Raw genomic sequence first — 27982 nt, forward strand, 5'->3', positions numbered from 1 at the left:
CAGGATGATATTCCAGTGAGGGGGAAATGTGTGATATTAAGAGTTGAATTCCTAAGGTCAGTCTGTATTTTGGACGCACAGAAGCGGAGGCTGGTGAGCTCTATTCGGCCGGACGTTTGGTGAATTCTATTATGGGCGGTCGGTTTGGAAGGAGAGGGCATGAGGGCAGGCTAATCTCCAGATGGCTCTTTGACTTTCCGGTTTGACACACAGACCAGGACTGAAGGAGGGCACAGTTGAGGAAATTGCTCTTATCACTCTTTATTTCTTCTTCCTTTTTTGCTTAAATTCCAGTGTGCACTCAATTTCTGCAGCCCTCTAAGTCTGATGAGTTACTGCAGAAGATTAACTTAAGGTTTTAAGGACATCACTTCTGGCTTCAGCTTGCAATTCAGAAGGAAGGAGGGCAATTTATTGCCTCATCCTCAAAAAGCAAGAAGACACCGAGCTGACTCTGAACAGAGGTTTTCAATGCAGTACAGTATTTTGCTGCAGCCAGATTTCCAGGCCGCTCTGCGGCGGTATCAGATAAACTGCTTTGTTGGCGAAAAGAACATTGACGCTTATAGTAGTGGAACGAAGGCCAAATGATTTGATGAAACCTGAAATGCAACTTCATTCGGCTGAGTAAGCAAGGACTTGTTTTAGAGGCTGAATGCATTAACGCATTCAATGTTGACATCGTTAGTAATTAAATGTGATCTGCACATTTTGATTTGCATTGTACTGCAAGGCCAGCGATTATTATTCTGTAATGAATGTGACAGTGTGACTGAGTTAAAGAACAAACACATGGATGGTTTACCAGTATATACAATAAGTCTGACAATGCATCCTGTCACTGCAGCATTGTAGAAAGTGTTGCATCTCCTCATAGAGCCATTGAAAGTAATTACCCTGTTTTACTGTAACACCATTGCACTGCCCAATCCTACAAGACAAAAAAACTTTAACATAATCCCCCCAAAAAAACATAATGCCAGTGACGCTCTGTTATGCCAACCGTTTTGTATTTTAGGTATTCAACTGTCCTGCTGTAATTGACGTTTGCTTACCTCTAGCAAAAGAGAAGAGCAGGTATGATTATGTTATGATCATTTTTTCATGTGTGTTTGCAACTGGCTAATGGAAACCCCTGATGGTATTCCTGCATTTAGGAAACAACTACTTTGGTTCAGAGTTGCGTTTCGGTCTGAAACTTTTCACTCTGTGTGCAGATCAAAGTGTGCAAAAGGACTTTGTGCATATTGGTTGCACCCCAGTTTAGAAAAGAACATCGTGGATAATTTCAAGATAATTTCATTGCACTTCCAAAATCATGTTTCCAACATACAGAAGAGATTAGAGGGGTAATATAAGAGTATTTGTAATCTATAATCCGGCTGGATTTGCACGGAGGAAGGCGTGTTGTGCTGTGCATGGAGGGACTGACTCGGGCGCACAGACCCCCACCCAGCCCCCCCCCCCCCCTCTGCCAGTGACCCCGCTAATTGCATCACTAGCAGTCCTATGCTAATCATTTGTGCCTCTGAGACGCAGCGCGCCAAAAAAACGCGGCGGGAGTTCATGAGTCTGAGACGCGTGACTGCAGTGGTGCAGTGGCGCCCACGAGCCAGCTGGCGCGCATGCAAACCCGCCCGAGGGGAGATTCTAAATAAATAAATAAATAAACCAAAACTCAGTTTGATCCCAGAGGAGCAAAGCGGGCCCAACATGTCAAAGCTTTTCTCCGAGGTCGATTGTGTCTACCTCCGGATTGTCAACCCTTAGCCGAGCCGTTTGCCGGGATTACCCCAGCTGTCACCTTATAGACAGCGTCTCTGCCTTCCTCTGAGGGGACTCTCAGTATTCTGACTCGGAGGAAAATGGGACAGCGCTGGGTTATTTCCGTCACACTCCGCCTCTGAGGTTGCCGGCGATGATTCCTCCGCCAAAGGCCGCTGTGTTGCAGCCGTCTTCTCGCCCTACTTGTACAACTCATTAAGTATGTTGATCTGTACTTGTCCTCATCCTGTTTGCGTTATCTGCTCTCGATAATGCATGAAACGGCTCTTACCAGTATAGTCTTCTGCAGAGCTCTGTTTTTAGAGGAGGCGTTTGCGTAAGCTGGGGTTCTTTAGCGCTACAGCATCCTCCCTCTGCCTCCGCCCTGTCTTTAACTCTGATGGAGTAGTTTCACTCAATGTTCTAAGTGGGGGATTTTGACAGAAACTCTCTGCACTCATTCCAACCCCATGCCTTTTAATGATGAACGGAGAACCTATACCATATGCAAAAACATCTGTTATGAAGAATATGAAGTGCAATTAAATAATATTGTGCCAACTTACCTTGCACAGCTGTTGGATTCCCGCAATGTCTACAGATCACGTTGGGATGTCATATCTCAAGATTCTCTTACTGGTAACTACAACTATGGGAACTTTACAGGATTTCTTAATTTTAGGCTTTTTTGATTGAAAATCCCCTGTCAAGTCATGGCTGCATTCTAACTCTGTCCATGCAACAGATTAGATTTGATTCCCTCTTATAACTGTACACCGCTGAATTATTCAGTTGTTATTATGTTTTTTTCACAGTAAAACAAGCTCAAGACGATCTGACTTCGCGTTTTACGTTTCTACGTTTAGCCAGCTGTGCCTGGGCGTAAATTGACCAAATCTCAGCAGCTGTTGTGTGACAATGCGAATGCCAGTATCTCAACTGATCCTCCCCTCTTAAAGAAGGCTCATTGTAATATTGTTGAACCGATACTAAACTGCACAAACGTTGCTAAACAGCAGCAAACAACAAAAATGAAATGAGTAAAAACGTCTGATCCCCATTTAAAGATTCAAGCTAGCCCACTGTGTTTGATTGTTCCTTCCTGCTTCTCCATTACCATTCCTTACACCTCCTCTGCTGAGTTTTGTATTCCCCCTTTCTACAACTTGAAAAAAAGGGGTAAATAAGCCGAGACAAAAAGAAAAGTTGCTTGTTTCCCAGCAGCGATCCAACGTGCCTCGAATGAAGACACAGCTGACCTTGAAACACATTGTCTGGGTGCCAAAGTGCTCCAAACAAAACACAAGCTTCCAGCCAAGGGGGGAATTATTGTGGAGGAAAGGTGTTACGAAGAGAGAGAGAGGGAGGAGACAGAGGGAGGCGGGGGGGGGTCTTTTAGTGAAGGTCGTTTGGGAGAAAGACACACAAATATGTTCAGGTCGCCTTTGATTTGGATTTTGCTGTTGTTGTGTTTTGAGAGATAGCCACCCAGGAGGTTTTTCCAGCTTCCTGCTAACAGTCTATAGGTCAAGCCCCCTGTTACCGCTACCCTGCAATCACGGTGGAGGAGCAGCCACCACTGAGTGAGATCCAATCATCGGAGTGACCTGGCATGCATGAGAGAGGGTCGAAGGGTTAGAAAGGGGGAGGGGGGGTAGGCTCTTTGCAGGCAGAGTGGCTACAAAGAGACCCGTCCTCTGCTTGTTTCTCTCCCTGGTGAAGTGGAATCCAGTAAAAAAAAAAAAAAGACTCAGAGCATGCTGTTGTCTGTTTGTTATTGCCCTCTAATTGCAGAGGCAGCACCATTAATCTAGCCATAGATTTCAATCAGCCTTGATTGTGAGAGGCAGAAGATGAGATGAGATGGATCAACAATTAGTCCTTTGATGATGGTGGATTGTTGCAATGGACAGCAGGAGTGCAGCAGTACTTGAAAGACATTTGTATCTTCAGTATTGATGTTGTGTCAGTTTAGGATCTTGCTCAGGTCAAAATAGACTGAAAATAGCGATGAACCCATGTGGCTTTTTTCAGAAAGCAGGGCAGCTCATGCCAATGTATGGTTTCGATTTTTATCATGGTTTTTTGTCGCTTTTTTTGTGCCTGATGAAATACAACAATTTAATAAATGTACCCAATAAATACATATCTCCCAAAAATGTATGCCAATAGTTTTTGACAGCAGCCTCTTCAGTACAAAAAGTACAAAAATATGTAAACCTCCATGAATGAAAAAAATGAATGGACGGTTGGGCCACAATGAGAAGGCTTTCTGCCACCAATCATTCTCATCGGAACATAATCCAATCTTCCTCCTTACATTCAAGTGCCGAACCAGCCATCCACAACCTACAGTCATTCAGAGATTTGCTGCAGAAGAAAACATCAATCTGTTCACTCTCGTCTAGTATCTGTAGTGTTTACGTTTACCGCGCCGTACAGACTAAACGCACAGATGGCCACTCATATGTTCTGTACTGAAACAGTCAGAAAGCTGCACTAGCCTCATACATTCAGATACAGCAAACATGCTGTAAAGAACCAGATGCACATCTTCTACCTGCTCAGATGGGGCTAATGAAGAACTATGTACTAAATTACAGAACTGCCCCTCTAGCGCTGGCCAATCATACTGAGCCTTTTAATCAAAACACCAAATAACATTAGGGATCTATCTGGCTTCAGCGGAAGAGGTTGCTCCTTCAGTTGCATTTTGAAGAGGTGGCTTCTCTCTGAAATTGCTTTCCCAAAAATTAGGTCATATTTATTCACGGAGTGCGTTTAGCTCCATAGTCACCCTGACAGCTTGGTGGAGTATCAGCGGGGGGGGCCTTGGATCAAAATTGAAAATGATTGCAATTACATTTATAGGTTCTGAAGTGTTGATGCTAATATTAATGTTGCATCGAGTAATCGGTTTATAGACAAAAATGCTGCATTTTATATCTGACCGCCACGTTTATATTTCCCCCACAAATACAAACAACACAAATCCACTTCAGTAGAAACTGGCAAAAACCCTTACTGGTATATTATTATCATTATACAGTATACTGTGAATATCAGAAGTTGAGCCATGGTTATCCTCCAATCAGGTGTTACACTTTGTCATTAATATAAACTCAACAAAAGGGTGTTTTATTAACAGTAATTTGTATTTCACTGTCTTAACAAACAGAAAATCCTTGATTATCCTCCTATTTTGGGAGCTCCTGAGGCTAATTCTTTATGTGAATGAACTTCTAATGTAGACGGTAAACAGGTAATACATCCATTAAATATCACGATAGATTCCAGCTCAAGGGAGATGCACAGTGTGGTTCACACAGCGTAATTTACACCTCGCTAATAATGTTTTCAGATTCAATCCTCCAAAGGAGAAAATGATAATCAAAACATCATAATTAATGTGTGGCTCAAGTCCAGACAATCCCCTCTCTGATGTCTGATGTCTCATTAGCTTAATGCAACATTAGATCGCTAATGAGAGAGAGATTTTTTTGTGGCCACGGTGAATGCTGTCCCCTTGAGCTTCAAGTAATGCAATCCCTCCACTGTAAATCAGATGAGTCCAACCGGCGTGGGGTTACCAAGTCACCAGACCATGGTGCTTGCACGGACATTACAGTAACCATTCAACATTTCCCCTGTGGTTATCTGTGAAGTCCACGGGCTTGTTTTGCTATGTGACGTTTGTGATTCAGCAGCCATTCACTCCACGCCCTCAATGCTCCGCGTCAGCAGCATCCGATCCAGAAACCAGAGGCGGGGGTTAAGAACAGGAGCCAGCTTCTTCCACCTGACGAGTGAGAGAAGGCATGAGCTAATCACTCTTTTATTTCAGAGCAATCAGAGGTACGATGGTGGATGTTGAAGTGCACATTATCTCCTCGGGATTGGATATGGTGTCCATTTGCGGCTTAACAACTTCACTTTACATAATGACTAATTACAAGCAGTGTTTGTAAGGAAATGACACTGCTGTACGCCCCGGCAATCACAGCAGAAGAGGGTGGCGCCGCCATTATCGCAGCAGTTCCAGATAACCTTCAGTCCCTGCAGAGGACTTGCGCACAATTAATTGTGTGCTCCGCCACTTCATCTGCTCATTTTTTTTATTACACAGTTAAACAATTCAGATGTCTTAATTTGAAAAGGAATAGATTCTTCCGTGTCGCCCATCGGAGAACACAGAGGAGGGACTGCGGAGTGATGCATTAGTGTAATGAGATGGCTCGATATGTACATCACGGTTTAATACAGAGACGGCTCTTGGTGCGCAGCGTTTGTCTTCCACATCTGGCTCTGCGGCGAATTTCATTCTACGCCCCCCACTAACCCTCCCCTCCCCCTCCCGGGAAGTCCAGCTTAAGCTTCCAAAGCCACTGACCACCTGGTTTTCTTACATTTCCTATTAGCAGAAAACAGGGTTGTTGTAATTGACGTGCATCTGATCTGACGCAGAAGGCCTTCTCTGTCTACCCGAATGTCATTTGGAACTCCGCCCGGGGTTACGGAGGTAGAATATTCCACGGACATGTGCAGATGAGCGATGACTGTCTTGGAATATCAAGTGATGATTTACTGTATAATAGATTCAGCAACGGTGCCTCCTGCTGTTCCCCCCACATGCTGTGTCAGCCAAAGCACCCACAACCACGTGCCCATTAACCAGTCAAACTCTTTCTTCGGGGGCACAGGACTCCACTTGATCAGGGCGAAATGACTCGGGACGAGATGGGACCGTAGATCTGGGGGGGTCCGTCTGTCCGGCCTCGTTGTCGCGCCGTCTGCCACGCCTGCGTTTTGTGTGGCAATGATGAAGTGCCTCGGCCAAGCTTTTTGTTGGCTCCTCCGTGAAAAATGAAGCCATTAGTTGGTGAGGGAGAAGGCCGAGTGTCGGGCTGCCGAGGCCCGTGGGTACGTGAACGCCTTTTACTCCTTCTGCATGTTCTACAGCGGCCCGAACAGGACAATCCATCATGATCATTGTATGCAGCACTTGTACAAGACAGTGTTTTATTTTTCAGTCACCAAAATGACAACCCCATTCTTTTAATAGTAAAAGCGCCCCAAACGGAAAGGTCGACTGAGTCAAAAAACAAAGAACGCTTTCAGTATTGATGCAACGGTAGCATCAATACTGAATGCAAAAGTTGAATCAATACTTTGCACAAAGTCGCTGTCTGCTGTTGTGTTGCTACAAATCTGTCACAGTCGCTGTGTCCTTAAGCTGCATAGTGCCCTCCCCGCTCTGCCTCGAGGCGCCACCAGGCCGCTGTGTCATGCCGATGAAGCCGCTGTCACTGGCGATGCATGTCTACATGCACTGAAAGTGCGTGTGTGGGTGTGTACAGTATGTTGAATGTTTGTGCTGCTCAGTTCAGGCAGGAACCCTGCAGCCCGTCCAGAGGTATTAACATCCTAGCTCACCTCTCAGTCTTACATTTCACTCAGCATTAACTTTTAAGAGTGGTTGCCAGGCTGACAGCTTTTGGGCTGCCAAAACTGAACAAATGGTGGTCGTTTTTAGTCAGCTTAAATTTGGAATGATTAAGAAAATTTGCAGTTTTAGTGCAGCTTGATAATAAAACCGTGAAAATGTTTTGATTTGCAACACAGTTTTTCTGTCCAGCTCACAGATGAACTTCTCTTCACAAGATCTGAAAAGTTTGTTTTTTGTTCAGTTTTTTAAATTCTTTGTCAGCCATTCTCTCTTAGAACAGATGCTGCGTGGTTTTGGTTATAACGGTAACAGCAAAATTAAAAAATAAAAGCTGCAGCAAATATTACAAATGTATTTATTTTGGGTTCATTTCTATATTAAGGCCAATGCCAAAGTATTTTCTGCAAACTTCTCAAAATGGTTTACAGTGGCATGACAACCAAGCTAAATGCTAGTGTGCATTTTTGGGGGGTTTATTGGATCCTGTGGATTGGATTCAGCTGTCTTCAAAGAGAAGAAGGATATCTTAGAAACGTATGCCATGTGAAGTGCAGGTAATGTTAGCAAGGTGTTAATCCAGTAATACATTAAAAAATCCTCTCCGATGAGAGGCGTTGAAACGATTACACTCCGATTCATGAACATAAAACAAAACTACCATAATCCCCCAGACTACCTCGTGCTCATCTGACCGTTCCTCGACACCGCCTTTGTCTCCACAGAGCTCAGTAACCATGTACGATGCAGCGCGAGTGCCGTCTCCCAAGGATGGCGCTAACGGGATGGCCCAGGCCGCGGTCCCCGGCGCAGGAGCAGGAACGGCTGCAGGGTCAGCTGGGCCGACCGCAGTGCTACAAGCTAAAACCGAGGAGGCACAGCCAGGGACTAAGGAGGAAGAGGATAATGAGGATGAGGAGCCCGAGGCAGAGCCCATCCTGGTGAAAAAGCCACACAGGGAGATTCTTGACCATGAGAGGAAAAGGAGGGTGGAACTGAAATGTATGGAGCTCCAGGAGATGATGGAGGAGCAGGGGTAAGTACATTAATACCATAGGCCTCATTCTTATGTTCCTAACAACCTTGTAACAAATGGTTATGTGAGGGGGGGGTCCCTCCTGATAATGAGCCTACACACTGTTGTCACATGAATCAGCAGCTTCTCTCGGCTTTATGGAGCCTCACAAAGACTCTCACTTTGTTTAGCTGTCTGGGATTTACATTTAAACTTCCTCAGGTCTTGTGGTGTCATTTTCAGAGCAGCTCTAAAAGCAGCAGACACACACACACACACAGTCAGCAACCAGCTGGTAAACATAGTGGAGCATTTAGCAGCTAAGTGGTCTGCTCTGTTTTTTGGTACCAGAGAGGATATTGGAAATAGATACATCATGTGTTTTATGTAAGAAGTGCATAAATGATATACCAACACCAACTAAAGGAATCAAATCAGGATTAATTGAATTATTGACCATGATGATTGACCATAAACTGTTGTAAGGAAAATGCTTTCGCTCAGGCAGCAGCCTCAGGGTCTTCATGCAGCTTTCTGTAACCTCAGCTGCATGTATAATATTCTCTCATCTGCATTGGCCACCTAATTATTACTTTCTTATTACTTTTCCTCAAAAAGTGTGGAAGCGTTGGTGTTGCGTAACAAATTGGGGTCCATAGATTATGGTAATGATAAATTCTCACAGATGACTCATTGAGCTGAAACGGGTACGAGATATTTTAATAAATCTGAATTGGAACACTTGCACCGAGCTATTATAAAAATACATTTAAAATGAATTATTATAATAAAGAATATGAACATTTTGCAGGACACACACTATCTTTGGGTATTAAATCCAACCAAGCTATAATGAGCATTGCGGTCACAATGGTGTTTTGATGTCAAGGGACAGTAGCATTTTTATTATAATATAATATTATTCTGTGGAGTTGAGCACTTGACATTGGCAGCTGTGTACCTGTAACGGTGCTGAGCTCACACACTGCCCCAAATCTTTACATTTCAAATGTGGATCCTGCCGAAATTCTTCATTAGGAAGAATAAGAGAAACATAAGAGGGTTTGTTTTTGTTGTGAAATGGTGCACAGCCACTGTTGTTGTTGTTGATTCGGCAATTATTAGCAGCAAAGAATTGAAATGTGACGGGATCAGAATGAATCAATTGTTGATAGCTGTTATATATTCTATTTGCTATGACCAATAATGTCATATTTTATAATCTCCTAATAGGTGTCTTTGTATGATACTTGCATGATGATCATTTTGCAGTCTGCCACACATTAAACCAGACTTCACCTGTCAGGTGAAGGGATGCTTTGGTCCAAGAGGAAACTGTCTCCTGGAGTCAGAAAGTCTTCCATGTTAGCTAAGGGACTCTACAGGGACCATTTTGGCAGAGATCTGGTGCTTTCTCCTTGGTCTGCTGCCCCATTTAACATAATTGGCAATGTTCACAATCCACAAGCCGGTGAGGGACCACGTCCATGACACTGTTCTAGTGCGGAAGAAGACAGAAAAGCTGAAAATATTTGGAACGTGGAACCATACATCACTGTTTTTGATGTAGTCTCGTTCACAACCAGACTGTAGACAAAGCCATTGTGACACATCAGTCACAGCCTTTTCTGCCTCACAATCTTCTTTGTGTCACAAATGCAAACCGTACTCAGCCTTGATGTTGCATATTTGCAGACAACTCGTGAACTTCTATAATAAAGGCCTCGTCCTCCATAATAATAATGATGATAACAATAATACATTTTACATTACATTACATGTAATTTAGCTGACGCTTTGCCAACCTTGCGCCTCCCAGCGCACTACAATACTCCATACAATACTACATTGATTTGAATAAGAAAAGGTTGGTGTAGTCTCGCATGTGTTTTGGGGAGGGCGTTCCAGACATACTGGAGTTTATTCAGGATGGAAAGATACTGTGTCAGTAGTCAGTCCTGGAGGGGATGAAGGCGTGAATCTGAGTTCCAGCGGCAGATAGTGAAAGTGATGAGTGGAGACGGGCTATACTTTTAAAGTGGAAAAAGTCAGTTCTCGTGTATCAGCGTTGTGCTAGAGGTCACATATCCCGTAGTAGTATTGGCTATTAGTGTGCATTCAATAACCAAAGCTCTCAGTCGACATCCAGGCAAGCTGAGTTGTTATTAATGGCAATCTTCGTCCTTTGTCAGTAAGGAGAAAATTCACTTTCACAGTAATACCTCATGACATTTTAATTACATCACCTCATCATTATTTGTCGGCTAATCCTTTATATATATTAATGGAGGGGGATTTAATTGAATGCAAGGCAAGTGGAGGTCAAGATGAATTCCAGTATGTTTCTCAAATATCTTTCATGGTCTCTTTGAGCAGAGAGATGAATTAAACAAGTACACATTGTACACAAGTTTTCCACTAATTCTCTCCTTCCCTGAGCTTGACTGGGCTTGTCAGACAGTGACGTCCTGTTGAGATGCAGAGTAACGGTGGAGCTACGACAGCTTGTTAGCTGGGGCCGAAAGCGCTGGACTTTCCCAGAAGAAAAAGTAGGCGTTGAACTGTCAAAATTCAACTTGAAGTAGGCGTAGTTTGAGAGCCGTGTAACAGACTCATGATGTCTTGTGGAACAGTGTGGTGGCGGGCAGCAGCTTCACTAATGATGAGAGAACACAAGGAGTCCAGACACCCGCGCTGACCCGCCGCACGCACTCGTCAGACGGCGGCCACTCGGCTTGCGAGTGTTGAAGCTCTGGACGCGCTGGGCTCATCTCGTTAAGCTGTAATAAAAGGAGAATCTCATTTGCCGAGGCTTGGCTCGGTGTAGCTACCCGCGCCTCCCCAATTTGTAATGTTCCTCTTTGAATTTCAGCGTTGTGAGTGCATGTGTGCAGGATTAAGGGACAGACCGGGAAGGAAACACTGGGATGGAGAGGCAGAGCGATGCCAGACATTAGACGCAATTAAAATGGTGACTGGGGTCTATTTTCATTTATTGTGGATAGAAGCCAGCAGGCTCAGACTCTACGTCACCCCCATGGCTCCACCGACGCCTGTGTGAAGGATTAGGCCGGGGGGGGGTAGATTGAGAGCCAGTCTCCTTCTCTAACCCTGACAGCATGGCAGGCACGCCCCTCCCCTCTTTACACACATCCCCTCAGCCTCCTCCCCTGACCCCAAACTCTCCGGGCCCTTTGCCAGAGATAAGACCCTGGTAAATAGTCTGTCATGAGTGATGGCCTCACCCCAGGAGCCAATTAGACGGGCTGAGCAATTAAAGCAGTCTATTCATTTAGCTGTCCAAGGCCTGCCAACGTCCCCTGAGCCATCTGAGTGCTCCGCCGCTGCAGGGAACATTGCTTTTTTTCAAGTATATCAGATGCACTGTAGGTCCGATACATTTTATCTGTCAGACCGCCTCTTGGAGGAGATGGTCTCATCAAAAGTAACTACAGGAAGGTTGGCTACGACACAAGAACACTGTTCGCACAGCTCAAGGGCCGCTTTGCATGCAAGTGTCCACATCTCAGTGGTGTTTTTCCACAGTAATTGAGGCATAAGGATGGTGCACAATTTCAATTCCTGTGGCGTCCTCGACTTTTGCTGACTCTCTAATGAGCTCTCTTAACTCACTCAAATCGGCAGGCTGCTTGGGACGCCCTTTAAACACATGGACCCCATACATGCATCAGTGCAACGCAGACGTCACCCATTGGCTTGCAAACTTTGCATTTTAGATCTTACCTTTTGGGATTTTGCGGAGTTGCTTATTTTTATTTTTTTTTACAACCAAGAAGAGATGTGCCTAGCTTGGATCTTATGAGTTGCTGTCAGAGCCTTTAAGGCCAAAGTAAATAACTCTGTCTGTTGAGGCTTTCCTGCAAGCCTGTGTCACAAGGCGATTAGTGTCCTATAAACTGAAAATTGGAGGGCTAGAAGAGGAGAATGACCCATTTCATACATGGTCACTGTGAGGTCCCAAGCCAATATAGTGGGTCTATGCTCGACAAAAGGGCTATGAATTCTTTTTCGAGAAGATGAGCATTTAGAAAGCGAGTCGGTGATCTTCTTCCTCTGTGGGGGAGGGAAAAAGAGCAGCTTCGTGTAGTGAGAGAAATCTGTGCTCTATTGTTTGCTCCTCTTGTCTCGTGTCTGGTCTATCCAGTACCTTTTGTAGTTTTCTAACCACAAAATACATGGCTGTAGAGAGCATCAATTTAAAATCCTCTCCACTTCTCTTTACTGTAGATCACTGTGTCGTTTTGGTTCTTCCCCGGAAATGGCAACGTGTGGGTGTTTGGGCTTGCCTCCCCATGTTCCCAGCGCCATTCAATCTCGCTAACTACATTGGTCTCACTTGGCCTGTGCGCTCTTTGCAGCAGGATTGGTGGCTGCAGAGTTTCATGGGCGCACAGCAGCCCCTGGGAACGACTCGTGTGGAAAAAAAGGGCTAACAAATGGAAACAAATGGGAGCCGGAAGGAGTACGCACTCACCAGGGCCCCCGGCGCCCCGCACATAGACGCGTCCCTCCTCAAATCGATGACCATCAGCGTAAGGATGGTCTCCGGGCCAAGGAGGAGGAGTGGGGGGGTGGGAGTTCTGTGGGTGCTCGGAGCTGTCTAATTACTCCAATTTAGTTCTTTAATTGTGGGGATTTGTCATGGCAAGGATGGCGAGGAGCCCCCCCCCCCCCCCCCCCCCCCCACACTCTGATCGATGTCCTCTGACTCTCTCTTCACTTAAATCATTGGGACTTTGCATGCTGTAGGTGCTGGGTCTGGGCTAAATGGCTTTCATTTGGGCTTCGCTGGACTAACTCCGAACATCTCCTCTCACAAATGAAAACAGTGACACTAGAGTGACCGCTCCAATCAGACCCTTTTGTGAACAGATGGCAGCTACCTTTAAAGCTGCAAGAAGTGATAATTAAGTGTGCAGAGGAGTTGTTGCTCATGTCAATAGCCACTGCCAAACAGTGGTCATGTGCTCAGATTGATTCAGAGCTTAACTTCACTAAAACGCAACTCAAAAAGTTTGGCAATCACTCAAGACAAACTTTTCTCAGGTCTCTTTTATCCATACATTTTAAATCTCTGCAGGTAACTCCCCTTTCACCAGGTTCCTGCCATTTGGGATTCTCCTGGCTCTTACCTCTAAGCCCCTCTTTCTTTGTTGAGGCAGCAGCCCTGCTGGGCGTACACCCTCTGGCTTCGTTCAGTGAGGTAGACCACTCAAAAAGAAACCAGACTTGGCTGCGCTCGATTCTGCGAAGCTGTGCGGAAGCTCAGAACGGAGCAATCCAATTGAGGACAGGGAGAGTGGAGGGGGAGGAATAGGAGGAGGAAATTCGGGTATCGCATGTGTTAACAGAAGCATCGGCTCCGAACCCTCTTTTTCTTGCTTCAGCTGGAGTGTCAATGAAGATAACCGCATCCTCCAGGCTCCGGAGCCCTCGCCACCGTCAGCACAAAGTGAAGGACAAAGCCCTACGGCCGGATCCTGCGTTTGGGGAGAGCGCGTTCTCTCTCCTCCTACCTATCGCACACCCTCCCGCGATACACTACAGCCAGCTGAGAGCATCGCTCGGACTGCCGCGTTGTCAGGAAGCAGCCAACGTGCTGCGATGGCGGATGCGATGTGCACGGACAGCCACGAATCTAAAGTGTGTGTTCATGGCCTCCATTGTGCTTGGACCTGAACAGTGTTTTCACGCCAGCATGCCTCTTGTCCGTTGGGCCGTCTTGCGGCTATATTCGTCTCTCCTTTGCACTTCTCCTAATCCGATTCTCCACACCCCTGATGCGCCGATCACACCATTCTTTCATGGTATCGGGTGCTATATTTGATCTAAGACCAGCAAACACTCTTACTAATGACATTTCCACGCTGAAATAAGCCCCCGGTAGATTTACAATGAAGTCTATAGAATAGGTCCAGCCATGATCTCCAGCTAAGAGAAGGTGAGAGAATCTGTGTTCCAGCACTGAGTGATGGACAGCTGCCCTACACTTTTATTTATTGTTGAATCTAACCCAGCTACATCTAAAAAGGTTTTTATTGTGGCACCTAATACGAACAATGCAATCTGGCTTTTCAACACTTTATTCACAGCTTTATTCATTCTCCCCCCTCTTGATGTCCTTCTGTGTGACGCAATGCATCCAAAATAAATGAAAACACCTCAAAGAGATAGACAGTGATGGCTTTTCATATCCCGTCTTCTGTCTGTCGGCTTGCTGAAAGCCCCTCACGTCTGTAGCATAGTCGCTCTCTGCTTACAGAATAAATCATCACATGGAGGCCATGCCGGACCTAAGCAACATTTCTCCGGGTGGCGTGAGGTCGGTAGTGAGTCATCAGAATATACATCACACGGCTCACTTTATTCATGTTGGTTTGGACGGCACTGTTTGCCGCACTCGGGGTCGATGCATTCGTTGCTGTTGTTAAAAGCTGTTACTTCTGTTTGCACTTTGTTCATCATTCTTCACAGCTATCTGGCCAAGTGCTCAAGACTACAGATAAGGGATGAATCTATGTGTGAGCCTAAACTAACAGCTGTGTCTTCATGTCCACCCACAGGTACACCGAAGAAGAGATTCGACAGAAAGTCAGCACATTCAGACAAATGCTGATGGACAAGGAGGGCGTCATCACCAGAGAGGGCTCACACACACAACCAGCGTAAGCTAATGTTCATCAGCTGGTAAAATATGATGTGTATTGGAGACCCACCTACCAAAAAAAAGAGAAAGAAAGACAAAGGAAATCAATAGTAAAAAACAAACAAACAGGAGGTGACAATACAATGTGACCCGAGTCAGGAATACACCAGACTCAATTCCATTTCATTTTTTTCAGAAGTCGAAGGTTGTGTGTGCAATAAGAGGCCCAGAGGCCCAGAGGAAAATGCAGTTTGTTTGAAGTTTTGTGAGGATCATAAAATAAAAATAACCTGCAACATCAGTCATACTCAGCAATCCTGCACACATAATAAAGCAATCTACACCCCCTCTTAGCTTTAGCTTCTAGCCTCCTACATCTGCATTGTGGAAAGTCCTGCAGTGCATTACAGGAAAGAGGCAAGAAAAAGACTGATTGTGAGGGAAAGAGGGAATTATGCTGATTGTAGCATTGTGTGTATGACGTATGATGTGTTTTGTTTGACTCTGTCTTCAAGCTGTCGGTTCCAAAGAATACGCGCCGTAATTATTACGTTTGCATTTTAATTTGAATGACTGGCTTTTGACTGATAATGCCAGCCTGAATACACAGGGATTGGTTAAACCCCGGTGCTTTGAAAATAATCACCAGCGTTTTAAAGTCAATTATAAACTCTGCTGGAAGCCATGGAGGCCCGAGATTGGCCCGATAATTGTAAATTTGTTTTGCACTAGCTGTGTGTTTGCAGGGAGAGTGTCTCATGCATGCAGGGAAGTAAATGAAACAAAAATGATTGCGAGTGCGCCCTCCGTCCTCATCGTGGACAGGCACACAGGCTCATTGAGGATGTAGGCAGGAGGGGGTGGGGGGGGGGGGGCTCCTGAGTCAGTCCATCAGGCTGTATGTGCGAGTGAGCGAAGGTGAGAGGCAGTGTCGCGGTGGCAACGTGACCCTCTATCTGTGAACTAATGACGCCAATGCTCCCCGTCGGGACCAGACTAATGACTCTCCCTCCTCCGCACCTCAGCCGGTGTCTGACATTTAACCAGACGGCGCTGAAAGGAGGAGGCCGATGCGCCGCAGGGCCAACGCAACCATACCTTAATTTAATGGTTTGTGGTCCGTGGGAAAGTCGCCGATGAAGATACGGAAAGCTTGTGTTTGGGTTTGATTTTTACACGTTCGTTCACCTTCAAGGGCTCTCTTCATTCCATTCAATTTTGGATTTCAAATGCTAACCCTAACCCATCCCCTGAAAGGCTTTGATGTGGAAAATTGAAGTTTGTAATTTGCAGGGTTGTTATCCCCCCACCCCCAAACAACCCCTCATACTCAACACTCCCCCAGGCCCTTACAGACACACAAAGATACACACGCATACAAACGCCTTACCACACACAATTTTTCTGAACTAAACTACTTCCCTCTGCCCACCATTGAAACTTTACTTTGGAAGGGTGTTTATCCCTGAAGCATTCTGTGACACATGCCTTGATCAACCACTGGCCTCGGGGTAAAACTGTGCTATAGGCTCCCGATACTCTCTGTCAACAGCCATAAGGATTATAATAAGGAGCATTGTATGGTAATATGTCAAGGGATCCTCACATTAGTTGGGTCACAACAATATGCTCAGATATGATGCTGGGGATCACATCTTTTTTCACTGCCTTCTTTGTCTCTAAAGCTCCACTTTTCAATAGCAACGCTAATGGATGCCTGTCCACCAGTCGGGAATGTGCTCAACTACAGAACATATGTAGGCACCCTCAGTATGTGATGCACCCTCCTTTCAACTAACTCCAATGTAAACAGAGGTTTAACGAACTCTTGCCCGCGGGGGTTTGATGGAAGATGGGTCAAACAATTGCGTAAGATGTTTTTGCTCTGCAACTATTGGATGGATTGCCGTTAAAAACATGTTCAGTCCTTTGAGGATGACATCAACTGCACCACCATGAGGTATTTAGTGAATATATAACAACTTTTAGATCCCCCTTTGGGATGAATCCTAATAACTTTTGTGATCCTCTGATCCATTTTATCTCACCAGAGCTCAGAATCCAATTTACTTTGTAGTTTGATTTATGATACTAACACGCAGGTAATGGCATTCCCAATATCTACATATAAATATATGTAGATATTACTTTAGATAATATATAGACTGTTAGAGATGCTAAATGAAATGACCTCAAATAGACAGCTGGCTCAGTCGCTTTGAATGCGCTCAGCTCTGAGGTTTGATTCGGAGGCCATCTTTTCCACAGAGGCCATTACAATTGACAGACTAGGCCCCCTCAGCAATAGCTTAGTACTCTTACACACTTGCAGTAAACATCCAGCAGGACGAGCTATCTCATAACTCTGTTTCCAGATGCCCCACATTGATCTCTCGCAGAATGGATGTGAGGAGAAGGGCGAGAAAAGGAAAGCAGCGCGCAGAGCTCCTTGCAGCCATTCAGTAGCTGAGCAGAATCAATGGGAGAATCGGTTTCTGAGAACGGCTCAAGAAGAAGAAAACGCCTCTAGCGTTCGACTGTAGCAGCCGAAATCAACACAGAATTGATCAGAACAGCTTAAACCTCCAGCCGAGTCATTCCATCCCAATAGGAGCAGCCACCAGATTTGCCCCCACCCTCCCGCTGTGGAGCCACCAATCCGACCTCTACCCGCCTCCTCCCAGAATAAAAAACAATAATTCTCTGCAGCGTACAAATATCCAGGAGGCAGATTGGCGGCCTAAGTGGGGATATGAATGGGCTGCAGTCCTGGAGGCCGAGGGGGGTGGGGGGGGGGGTCGGTTTATGTTTTTGTGAGCCAGTCTCTTCTTCAGGGATCCATTAGGGACAGAGACACTCACTCATCTGCCTAACAGGGACCCACGTTGCTCACGGCCAGGCGGGACAGATGCCATCCCTGAGCATGGCATCACTTAAGGGATGGGCGGGTAGTTCATTTATCTCTTAACTACTAAGCATAGTCGAAACTTTCAGTTGTTGTTAATTGCTCTTCTTGAGCACTGTGCTTCATCCTTACAGGCCCATTAGTCTCGGGAAAAAAAACAAATATGAATCCGTGTTTATATAATGATGTTTTAGAGTCCCCATTCTGTCAGCTTTACTAGCAAAGAACGCTGCCCTTTATTGCCATATGAGCCGTCAGTGGACAGGTGTACAAACACTATACACAGTGTATCTAGTGCTTGTGCATTATTTTGTGCTTGTGCATTATCTTGTGCATATTAACAATGTCACAACTCTAATGTTGTTGTGATGTCCATATCAAAAACAGTTTAAATAAAACATTAATATAATATTTAATATTTGTTTATGTCTAATTCTAGCACATTTTCATAGACTGTAGTAAAATGAATGAATAAGAGATTAAATTTGGAGTATATAATGCCCAGAGTACTGTCTGCATTTGCTCCTTTCAGGCTTCAAGTACAGCCTCCACCTACCAGAGAGTCCAGCATCATAGCAATGTAAAACCATTCTCTGCTGCTCCTTTAACAGCTTGAATATACTTAAAGGAGGGTTCAACCGCTCAATATTTAATAGTCTGATGTTTTCTGTTGCTGAAGTTCAAATCAACCCAATTTTTGCAATGGAAGTTTATACATCAGAATGTTGCAGTAAGTATGAGGGGCCGTTTAGGACTTAACTACTGAGACACTCTCACACACACTACTGAGACACTCTCACACACACTACTGAGACACTCTCACACACACTACTGAGACACTCTCACACACACTATTGAGACACTCTCACATACACTACTGAGACACTCTCATACACACTATTGAGACACTCTCATACACACTATTGAGACACTCAGACAGCATCTCACTATACAACATGAGAGCATCTCACTATACAATGTGAGAGAATCTCAGTATACAGTGTGAGAGAATCTCAGTATACAGTGTGAGATAATCTCAGTATACAGTGTGAGATAATCTCAGTATACAGTGTGAGAGCATCTCAGTATACAGTGTGAGAGAATCTCAGTTACACCGGAAGGCATCTCAGTTACACCGGAAGGCGGAAGCAAAGAGCGCTGATTTTGAACAGCGCAATGCGCCAATCATACGCGCCCTTCCTTCATATGCCTTGAAGTCTGCGGTCGCCCGTCCAAGTTTATAAATACTACCATATTTAAGGGACGGAATGTCATTTTAGGACGTTTTCAGGCGAGAAATTAGGTGTTTAAGCAAGATTTCTGCGGTCGGTTTGTTAACATTCAGCCATCGTAAAAATATCCATGGAGGACGTCGGAGACGTCAGGCGTAGTTAACGGGACCATCTGATGCCCTCAGCACGGGGCGATCAGCCTCATCTCACGCCGCAGACAGCAGCCTGTTCTCGGCCAGACATCCGTGAAATGCTCCGCTTCGATCCACTTTTCCGTAGCGGTTATATATACGATAGTAATACTAGGATGAGTGTTCATAACGTTTAATCTGAGACTGGTGTTTGTTTAATGGCTATTTTGCGAGCAGAGTTTAAATTCATAACCTTAATAAACTATACGTAAACTAGACTGTATCCATAGTGTGCGCGCTTATTGTACTGTCTATCATTGTGGAATAAAACTAATCGTGTCTTTTATTAAAGGTCTTGTGGGGAGACCGTCATGGAAACCGGCAGCAGGGCATCAGCTTCAAAGCGAAGGATAATAATCGATTAAATAATACATTAAAATCCAAATATTAATTAATGAATATTTCTATTGTAAGATCCACTCGTGTCTCCGCTACGGAAAAGTAGATACAATGTAGGGTGACCGTATCCATAACACCATAAAAAAGGACAATATTTCGTGAGGCTCTAAATCAGGGGTGTCAAAGTCGTTTCAGGTTAGCGGGGGTGGCGCGGACGTTACGGCCATAGAGGGGGGGGGCGACAGTTTTCACAGCGCAACTCCAAAAAAAGGAGGACAAATACGCGTCAGGGCATTGCAAATCAGGACGGTCCAACATCCCCCTAGTAGTAGGTGTCAATTTAAGTCAATTTCACAGAAGTCTGGCCGAGAACAGGCTGCTGTCTGCGGCGTGAGATGAGGCTGATCGCCCGGTGCTGAGGGCATCAGGTGGTCCTGTTAACTACGCCTCACGTCTCCGACATCCTCCATGGATTTTTTTACGATGGCTGAATGTTAACAAACCGACCGCCGAAATGTTGCTTAAACACCTAATTTCTCGCCTGAAAACGTCCTAAAATGACATTCCGTCCCTTGATTATGGTAGTATTTATAAATTTGGACGGGCAAGCTCGGACTTCAAGGCATTTGAAGGAAGGGCGCGTATGATTGGCGCATTGCGCTGTTCAAAATCAGCGCTCTTTGCTTCCGCCTTCCGGTGTAACTGAGATGCCTTCCGGTGTAACTGAGATTCTCTCACACTGTATACTGAGATTCTCTCACACTGTATACTGAGATTCTCTCACACTGTATACTGAGATTCTCTCACATTGTATAGTGAGATGCTCTCATGTTGTATAGTGAGATGCTGTCTGAGTGTCTCAATAGTGTGTATGAGAGTGTCTCAATAGTGTATATGAGAGTGTCTCAATAGTGTATATGAGAGTGTCTCAATAGTGTATATGAGAGTGTCTCAATAGTGTGTGTGAGAGTGTCTCAGTAGTGTGTGTGAGAGTGTCTCAGTAGTGTGTGTGAGAGTGTCTCAGTAGTGTGTGTGAGAGTGTCTCAGTAGTGTGTGTGAGAGTGTCTCAGTAGTGTGTGTGAGAGTGTCTCAGTAGTGTGTGTGAGTGTGTCTCAGTAGTGTGTGTGAGTGTTGAGTGTCTCAGTAGAGTGTGTGAGAGTGTCTCAGTAGTGTATATGAGAGTGTCTCAATAGTGTGTGTGAGAGTGTCTCAGTAGTGTGTGTGAGAGTGTCTCAGTAGTGTGTGTGAGAGTGTCTCAGTAGTGTGTGTGAGAGTGTCTCAGTAGTGTGTGTGAGAGTGTCTCAGTAGTGTGTGTGAGAGTGTCTCAGTAGTGTGTGTGAGTGTGTCTCAGTAGTGTGTGTGAGTGTTGAGTGTCTCAGTAGTGTGTGTGAGAGTGTCTCAGTAGTGTGTGTGAGTGTGTCTCAGTAGTGTGTGTGAGTGTTGAGTGTCTCAGTAGAGTGTGTGAGAGTGTCTCAGTAGTGTGTGTGAGAGTGTCTCAGTAGTGTGTGTGAGAGTGTTGAGTGTCTCAGTAGTGTGTGTGAGAGTGTCTCAACAGTTAAGTCCTAAACGGCCCCTCATAAGTAAGTGCTTGTGTGTGTAAGTGCAGCACCTTGATAATAGAGCGAGCTTTTGCCTGCGCTTGGCATCCCTGCTGTGCTCAGCCAGTTAAGGGCTTTGTTTCCTCATCTCCTTCTAACTAACATTCAGGCTTGTGCCTCGTTCAAATCCTCCACACACTCTCCTTCTGGAGACTTTACACCACCAACTGTGGCGCCCCTCCCCTCTTGATCGCATGCGTGTGTGTTTGATCCGTACTAGATGCACTGTCCTTTGCTTCGACAAATGTGTTCCATGTGTCACTTCCTTTTCTTCATCTCATTATCCTGCCTGTTATCATCTCTCTCTTACTCCCTGAGGCTGGATGGTTAGTCTACCAGGTTATATCTTTGTCTCTGCCACTTTCATACTGGTTATCAACAAAGAGGATGATCCAGAGCTGTAGGTACAGGAAGTCAAGACACAGTAAATAGCTGAGACAAAGTCAAAATATAGTCACAAACGGATTCTGCTGTCTACAATATATACATCTAATAACTATAAGCATGCACTGGAGTTCTTTCTAGCCTTTCCTTTCTTTCTACCTTTCGCAATTCTGTATAAAAAGTAGCAGAAAGCCCAGAGCATGACTCACTGGGACGTGAGATAGGTCTGCATGGGGGAAAATATAATCAGTGGGGTGTGTGTTCTTTATCTATTTCTTTTCACATGAAGCTTGCAAGGTCAAAGCTGGTGGATCACAGGAGGCCACAAAAGAGAGAGAGGAAGGGTGTTATTTTTTTTGGGGGGGGGGGGGGGGTAGGGTTAATGGAGGATTAGTGAGGAAGCTGCCACCATCTGTCCGTATTTATGATATTAGTGTGAGCGTGGAACAAGGTGAAATATATAAATCGCTCAAGCTGAGCTGCAAGAGTGAGAGAGATGATGATTTTATTACACAATACACGCTAGGCATTAGCGTTCTGTGCTATTCTATGTGGTATGGTCATTACACCACTTTGGTCACTAAGATACCACAACTATTTGATGGAGCTCCATGACATGCATTGTCCCCACGGGATGAATTAATTTAATCTAAGCTAATTTAATTTAATCTTTACAGAGCTGCTTAATGATTGTAGAATATTTCCGTACCTTACCTCCAATTACATTTTTATCGAAATAGAATTTGCCAGTTTGCCTTTGTCCACACACACACAACACACATGCTCTCCACATTAATTATTCTTGACTCTTGCATTTTCAGGGTCGACCACCTGCACTATCAGCCTGGCGAGTATGAAGGGAACCCTGAATTGGTTGGCTACGAAGAGGGGGGCTATGACCATGATTACAACAGTGACAACCGGTAAAGCACATGCTTAAACACTAGCTTGTTGAATTAAATCAGTCACCTATTAGCTCCTGCACATGGTATCTGGGGCTCTCACTCCAATATCAACATGTATTGAGTCATTAACACACCTTGCCACACAAAATAATTCAAAGATAATATCCCTGAAGCGATTCCGTTTCAATATGTCACCCTGTTGCAAGTTATTGCATGATGAATATATATAGGAATATAATATAGGAAATAGACACTTATTGACTTTCACGGCAGCAAATAACTATAATTAGAAATGTATTCCTTCTGAAAATTATTATAATAATAGTCCCTTGCAAATGATCCCTGCCCTTCTACCTCTGGATGTCGCTTTGATCTCACTTCCCCCTCTTGTTCTTTCCAATTCAGAGCAAAGAGGAAATCGAGCAGTTCTCCATCCCCTCGTCCCAAGAAAAGGAAGAAGAAGAAATCCTGCCACCGAAGGAGTCGGTGAGTAGGAACAGCTTCCACTGATGCAGTGGTTTGATTTTCTCAGCTTGTTCTTTTTCCCCTGTCTCCTTGACAGAGTAATTACTGTGGTTACAATAAGTGGAATTCCAATTATTTTGGTTATTTTTCTAAGGAGCCAACACATGCTGCAATAGCGGATGTCACCTTTAATAACCATCACCGCCTTTGATGTGTGATGTGTCGTAACAATGATGACTGAAATCAGCAGCAGCGATCTGAGCCTCGTTTTGCATTTTTTTCACTGTGTGCAAATTCTTCCCTTCTCTCATTCTAAAAGGTTCGGCAGCTCCTCACCTGCTCACAGAGAGAAGAAGAAAAAGAGTGGGAAGAAACACAAGCGAGACAGGTGAGTGTGTTTAGACTGAGTGTGAGTGTCAACAGTGACATGTCACCAAAACAAGGAAACTTTTTATCAACTGTTGCTGTCCCAGTGATGGCTGTGAGGAAGGGACAGAGTGAAGGAAGAAAGACAGGAAAGAAAGGGAGAAAAAAATAGAAAAGAAATATGAAGGAGACAAAAGAAGAACAACAAATTGGAAAAGAAAGAAAGACAAGAAGAAAAGAAAGAAGGAAAAGAGGAAAAAGAGAATAAAGAAGGGAAAACTATAAGCTTGGGAAAAAAATAGGGTGAATACTGAAAATATAGAGTCGGAAAAAGAAATATTTGAAATAAAAAGGAAGAACGGCTGAATGGAGCAGAAGGTTAATGACAAATAAAAGAAGAAGAGAATAAAAAGCCAGAGCTCATTAACAGACACTGGTGTGACGACAATGAGCAAATGCACAATCGCTCCCCTCCAATTTTTCTCCCTCTTAGCCTGACTCGAAGGGTAACGCGGCTAAATGCGCTGCTCTACTAACCCAGCCTGAACCAAATGGGAGGGACGGGCGGTGGTGGGGGGGGGGGGGGGGGGGGGGTTCCAAAACACAAGAAAAATGAGCCTCTCAACAATTTGCTGAGCAGCGCTGCACTACCCCACTCTTGTTTCCCACCTCTGATCCGGCTTCTCTCTTACCACCCCCCTCTCCCTCTCAGCTCTGCATTGGAGGTACCGTTGGTATATGAACGATGTATAGATGTTGGGTGATGTGGGGGGGTAGAGTAGCTTCCCCCCACTCCTGTGACGTTAGTCTCGTTTGGGACGAGCTAAAAACTCGTTTAAATATAGGACATGTATTAAACTACTATATCCTGGTAGAAGAGGGAGAGGGAGGGGGGTGTGTGTATGTGAGAGTAGAAGAAGAGCAATGAGCCCTCCAGAATAACACACGGCTCTGAGTCACATGTACATGTACTGTGACGGCTTGATCGCTCCCTTTCATTGAATCAACACACACTGCCTCCCACTCCACTGCATACTTGTAGGTGCGCATCGTAGCGATGGGGGAGGAACGGGAGGTTGGTAGCAACTCACCCAGGCCGGTCTGACTAATCACCATGGAAACTGCAACGAGGGTGAAAGTGATATGGAGGTGATGTGTCAGTTGAGAGCTGAGGACCGAGGGCCGGCCGGCCTCCCGGTGACCACCGGCAGTGTTGTGCCTGAACGCGTTCATTGAACGATAGTTCATGAACTCGATCATATTTTGGGCGAACGTGAACTGAACGTACTGTATTAATGCCCGATCAACGTCACTGTGAACTCGTTCATTTATGAACGGCACGTTCTTTCAGGTTAACGTCGTTCAAATAGGATGCACGATTTCTATAGAAAACACACCGTAAACGCGCCTTAATAAGTAGCGGATAAAACACCCAATCTGGCAACACCAGCCACCAGTGTCGCACCGCGCATGCGTCATCAAAAAAAAGAGAAATGCATGGAGGCGACAGCTGCGTGTAGCAAAGAGGCGGCGTATAATAATTTAAATGAATTTTATGAGTTTTAAGTTACTGACAAGGTCGGTGAGGATGGGAGGAATCTGACCTTTCTTTGCAAACATTTGCACCTTAATGATAACTGTGGTGTTTTTATTCCTAATTTAAAAAAGACCATTTAAGCAGCATGTGTTTGAGAATGTACTGTAGGGGTGAACGCTGCAGCTGCTGCTAGTGTGGAGTGAATGGACAGCAACATTAAAGCAACAATGTCACATTAGGTGCTGGTGCAGGCGGAAGCAGGACTCAAATGCAGGTTCTTCTGACGTGCTCTTTATTTCGAAAACCAAAACCTGGACGTGCTCCAACAACGAGTGACGTTAGACAATGACGCGACAAAGGACAACTGGCACACAGGGCTTAAATACACAAGGGAGGTGCAGGTGATTGGACACAGGTGGAAGCAATCAGGCAATCACAGGACAGGAAGTGAAGTTACCCAGAGACACGAGACACAAGAAAGCTACAAAATAAGACAAGCAGACCCAAACCGTGACAAACAATGTCCCCTCAATGCTAATGTAAAGCCTGGTTGGATAAGGATTCAAAATTGGATATGAAGATTAAATCTGTTAAAACTGATCAAATAATTGCAGTCTGTGGTTCTGGGCTGTGGCAATAATTTTGAAAAATAATAGCTTGCAGCAACATATGGAAAAAAAGAACTGAACTAGTTGGAACTGTGAACTTAGTTCAAATATTTTGAAGTTTTAAAATTTGTGAACTGAACTTTGAACTAGTTCATGTAGAAAGTGAACTTTCCCAACACGGCTGCTCTGATGCAGGTCAAAGAGAAAATGAGCCTCCGGGTGGTTTTGCTGTCGCAGCGCAGCAGCATCCACAACCCGTAGAATAGCAGCTGGGATCGCTGTGTAGACCCCTGCATACACGGACGTATGCGTGGGATTCACAGAACGGGAGCTGCTCTGCTCTGTGTGTGCGTGTGTCTGATATATGTAGAATGCCGTTTGCTTTAATATGCAAGAGCACATTTACAATTGCAGGAGTAATGATCGGGATGCTCTAAATGAGTCGCTACTGGTTGGGAAGCTTTCACACCTTCATCGACTTAGACACAGTTTCAATATTCGTTGGAGGTAGAATGTTTAATATAAATATATATATATACAGTATATTAAACATTTCTTTAAAAGGAAATAAAAATGCGACTCACAGCCCAGAATATATTTTGGCTTCAACCTCAAACAGTTGTCCAAAATACCTACGATGTCCTAGAATGTATTCTAACAAGGGACTTTAGTAATTCCCAGAACCACGTTGAATCTGGAACATGGACGCGTGGAGGTAAAAATACCCTTTTCTTTATTTTTTTTCGGTCCGGGAGGGTTAAGCTGATTACTCAGTAGACGTGCGACTTGGAACGCGCTCCCTGCTGCACAGTTTCATCCGGTTGATACAACTGTGCAGCAGGGGAGGTGAAAAATAAATGAAAATACTACTTGTTCAGTCAATCATCATGATCATTGCGGGATTTCTTCTCTTTTTTTAATAGATCTGCATCTGGCTCCAGGAAAAAGAGGAGACACAGGTGTGTACGCATCAAGACAAAAGAACACCATACATTATAATGATCATAATATGTGTAAGGTGTGTGTTGTCATTTCTGCCTACTGATTGTTCAAAAGACAATGCAATCGTTATGGGTGAGTGGTACACTGAGTTTCATCTATTTTTTTTTTAAAATTACTTTCACAAAGGGTGTGAATGCGTGTCTCCCATGCTTGAAAGTGCACAGCCTTGTTATCTTACATATCACATTTGTTTTTAGATCGGGCAGCTCAAAGAACAAACACAAAGACAAGAACAAACAAAAAAAGAGGTGAGACGCACATAGAAATGATTCTTGCATTTACATTTACAGTGAAGCACAGACTCTGTCCCCAACATCGGGCTCAGTGGGGACCACGTTCAGCCTCTCATACATTTATATTGGGATTTTAGGCTCTGACTCACAGAGAATGCAAATAGCCGCGCTGTAACGCTCAAAGAGCATCTCCCAGTGGCACGAGTTCTAACCATGCAGTACCATGCAGTACCATGCAGTACCATGCAGTACCATGCAGCGCGTTATGTGACGTGCCTTCATTAGAATAAATATTGAAATATGAACTGTATATATCAGGCGATTGACAGCTGAGCTCCTACAGTGGTGTTTACATACATGCACATGGCTTTATGTGAACACGTATGTGTGTGTGTGTGTGTGTGTGTGTGTGTGTGTGTGTGCGTGTGCATGTCTGTGTGTGGGTGTATGGATGTGCGTCCATTGGTTGTCGTCTGCCAGGTCCCCCGGGGAGACCCCGAGTAGGAGTTCACAGCGTCAAGGCAGCTGCTGTAGCTCCCGTAGCGCCTCCCTGTCCTCCACGCGGAGCATCTCCAAATCTCCCGGCAGGTAGACTCCCCGCCCCACGCACACACACACACCCGTACAAACACCTCGGCGATGTGTCGTCACACACTGGTGTGGCGCCTGTGCCTGTCGAGCTGGAGACTCACTGGGATGCCAGTGGGCTTCTGATAATAAACCCCCACATATAGCTTGTGGTATTGCTCTGCAACGGTAACACAGATTGCTGCTATATGGCACGTCTTATTTATAAAGTTTAGTTGGCTGAAATGTTTGGGTTTCTGTTTCTGGACACAATGTTATTTTTAGGATTCTAGCTGACATCCTAGCTCATTGTGTTAACATGTTAAATACCAATGGGGCAGTTAAAAAGACTTCCACTCTGCCGTACAAGTTATTATTTCTTTAGACAAGCCAAGAACAGAGTGGATTATTGATATGTTATTTCAATGTGAAGTATTATTTTACAATTAAAAAAAACAATTAATCCCACTTAAAGAGTAACACTGGTATTTTTCCTATGGTTTTGAGTCCAAGTGACTAATGGGACCAAGACTTTTTAAAATTGGTCCAGAATTGAGGCAGAGCGCTGCAGGATAGCAAACTGTAATGAAGTCGCTGGGGGAAACTCCTCCCTGTTGTTTTTGCTACTGACGGATTCTGATGGTTGTAAAAAGCATTTATAGAAAGTAAAAAAAAGAAGCTATTTTTTCTCTTCTGTTTCTCTATTTGGTATTGTGTATCTCGCAAAAAGAGAAGTCTTGTTGTGAAATCTAGCATCACAT

The 27982-nt window shown here is 44.7% G+C and overlaps 1 protein-coding gene across 2 annotated transcripts in view; it reads left to right on the top strand.

Annotated features, from left to right (window-relative positions):
- srrm3 (serine/arginine repetitive matrix 3) overlaps positions 1–27982 on the top strand; it is a 60964-nt gene that overhangs the window by 20068 nt on the left and 12914 nt on the right. For both annotated transcript variants that reach the window (XM_037467155.2, XM_062558027.1), the window contains exons 2-9: positions 7933–8243; positions 14807–14908; positions 22360–22461; positions 22849–22929; positions 23228–23296; positions 26343–26378; positions 26619–26669; positions 27135–27242. In XM_037467155.2, coding sequence (XP_037323052.2) covers positions 7945–8243; positions 14807–14908; positions 22360–22461; positions 22849–22929; positions 23228–23296; positions 26343–26378; positions 26619–26669; positions 27135–27242 — 848 coding nt within the window. In that variant the 5' untranslated portion in view covers positions 7933–7944. The remainder of the gene's footprint in view (positions 1–7932; positions 8244–14806; positions 14909–22359; positions 22462–22848; positions 22930–23227; positions 23297–26342; positions 26379–26618; positions 26670–27134; positions 27243–27982) is intronic.

The sequence above is a fragment of the Pungitius pungitius genome, chromosome 16 (assembly GCF_949316345.1).
Source record: "Pungitius pungitius chromosome 16, fPunPun2.1, whole genome shotgun sequence".
Lineage (NCBI taxonomy): Eukaryota > Metazoa > Chordata > Actinopteri > Perciformes > Gasterosteidae > Pungitius > Pungitius pungitius.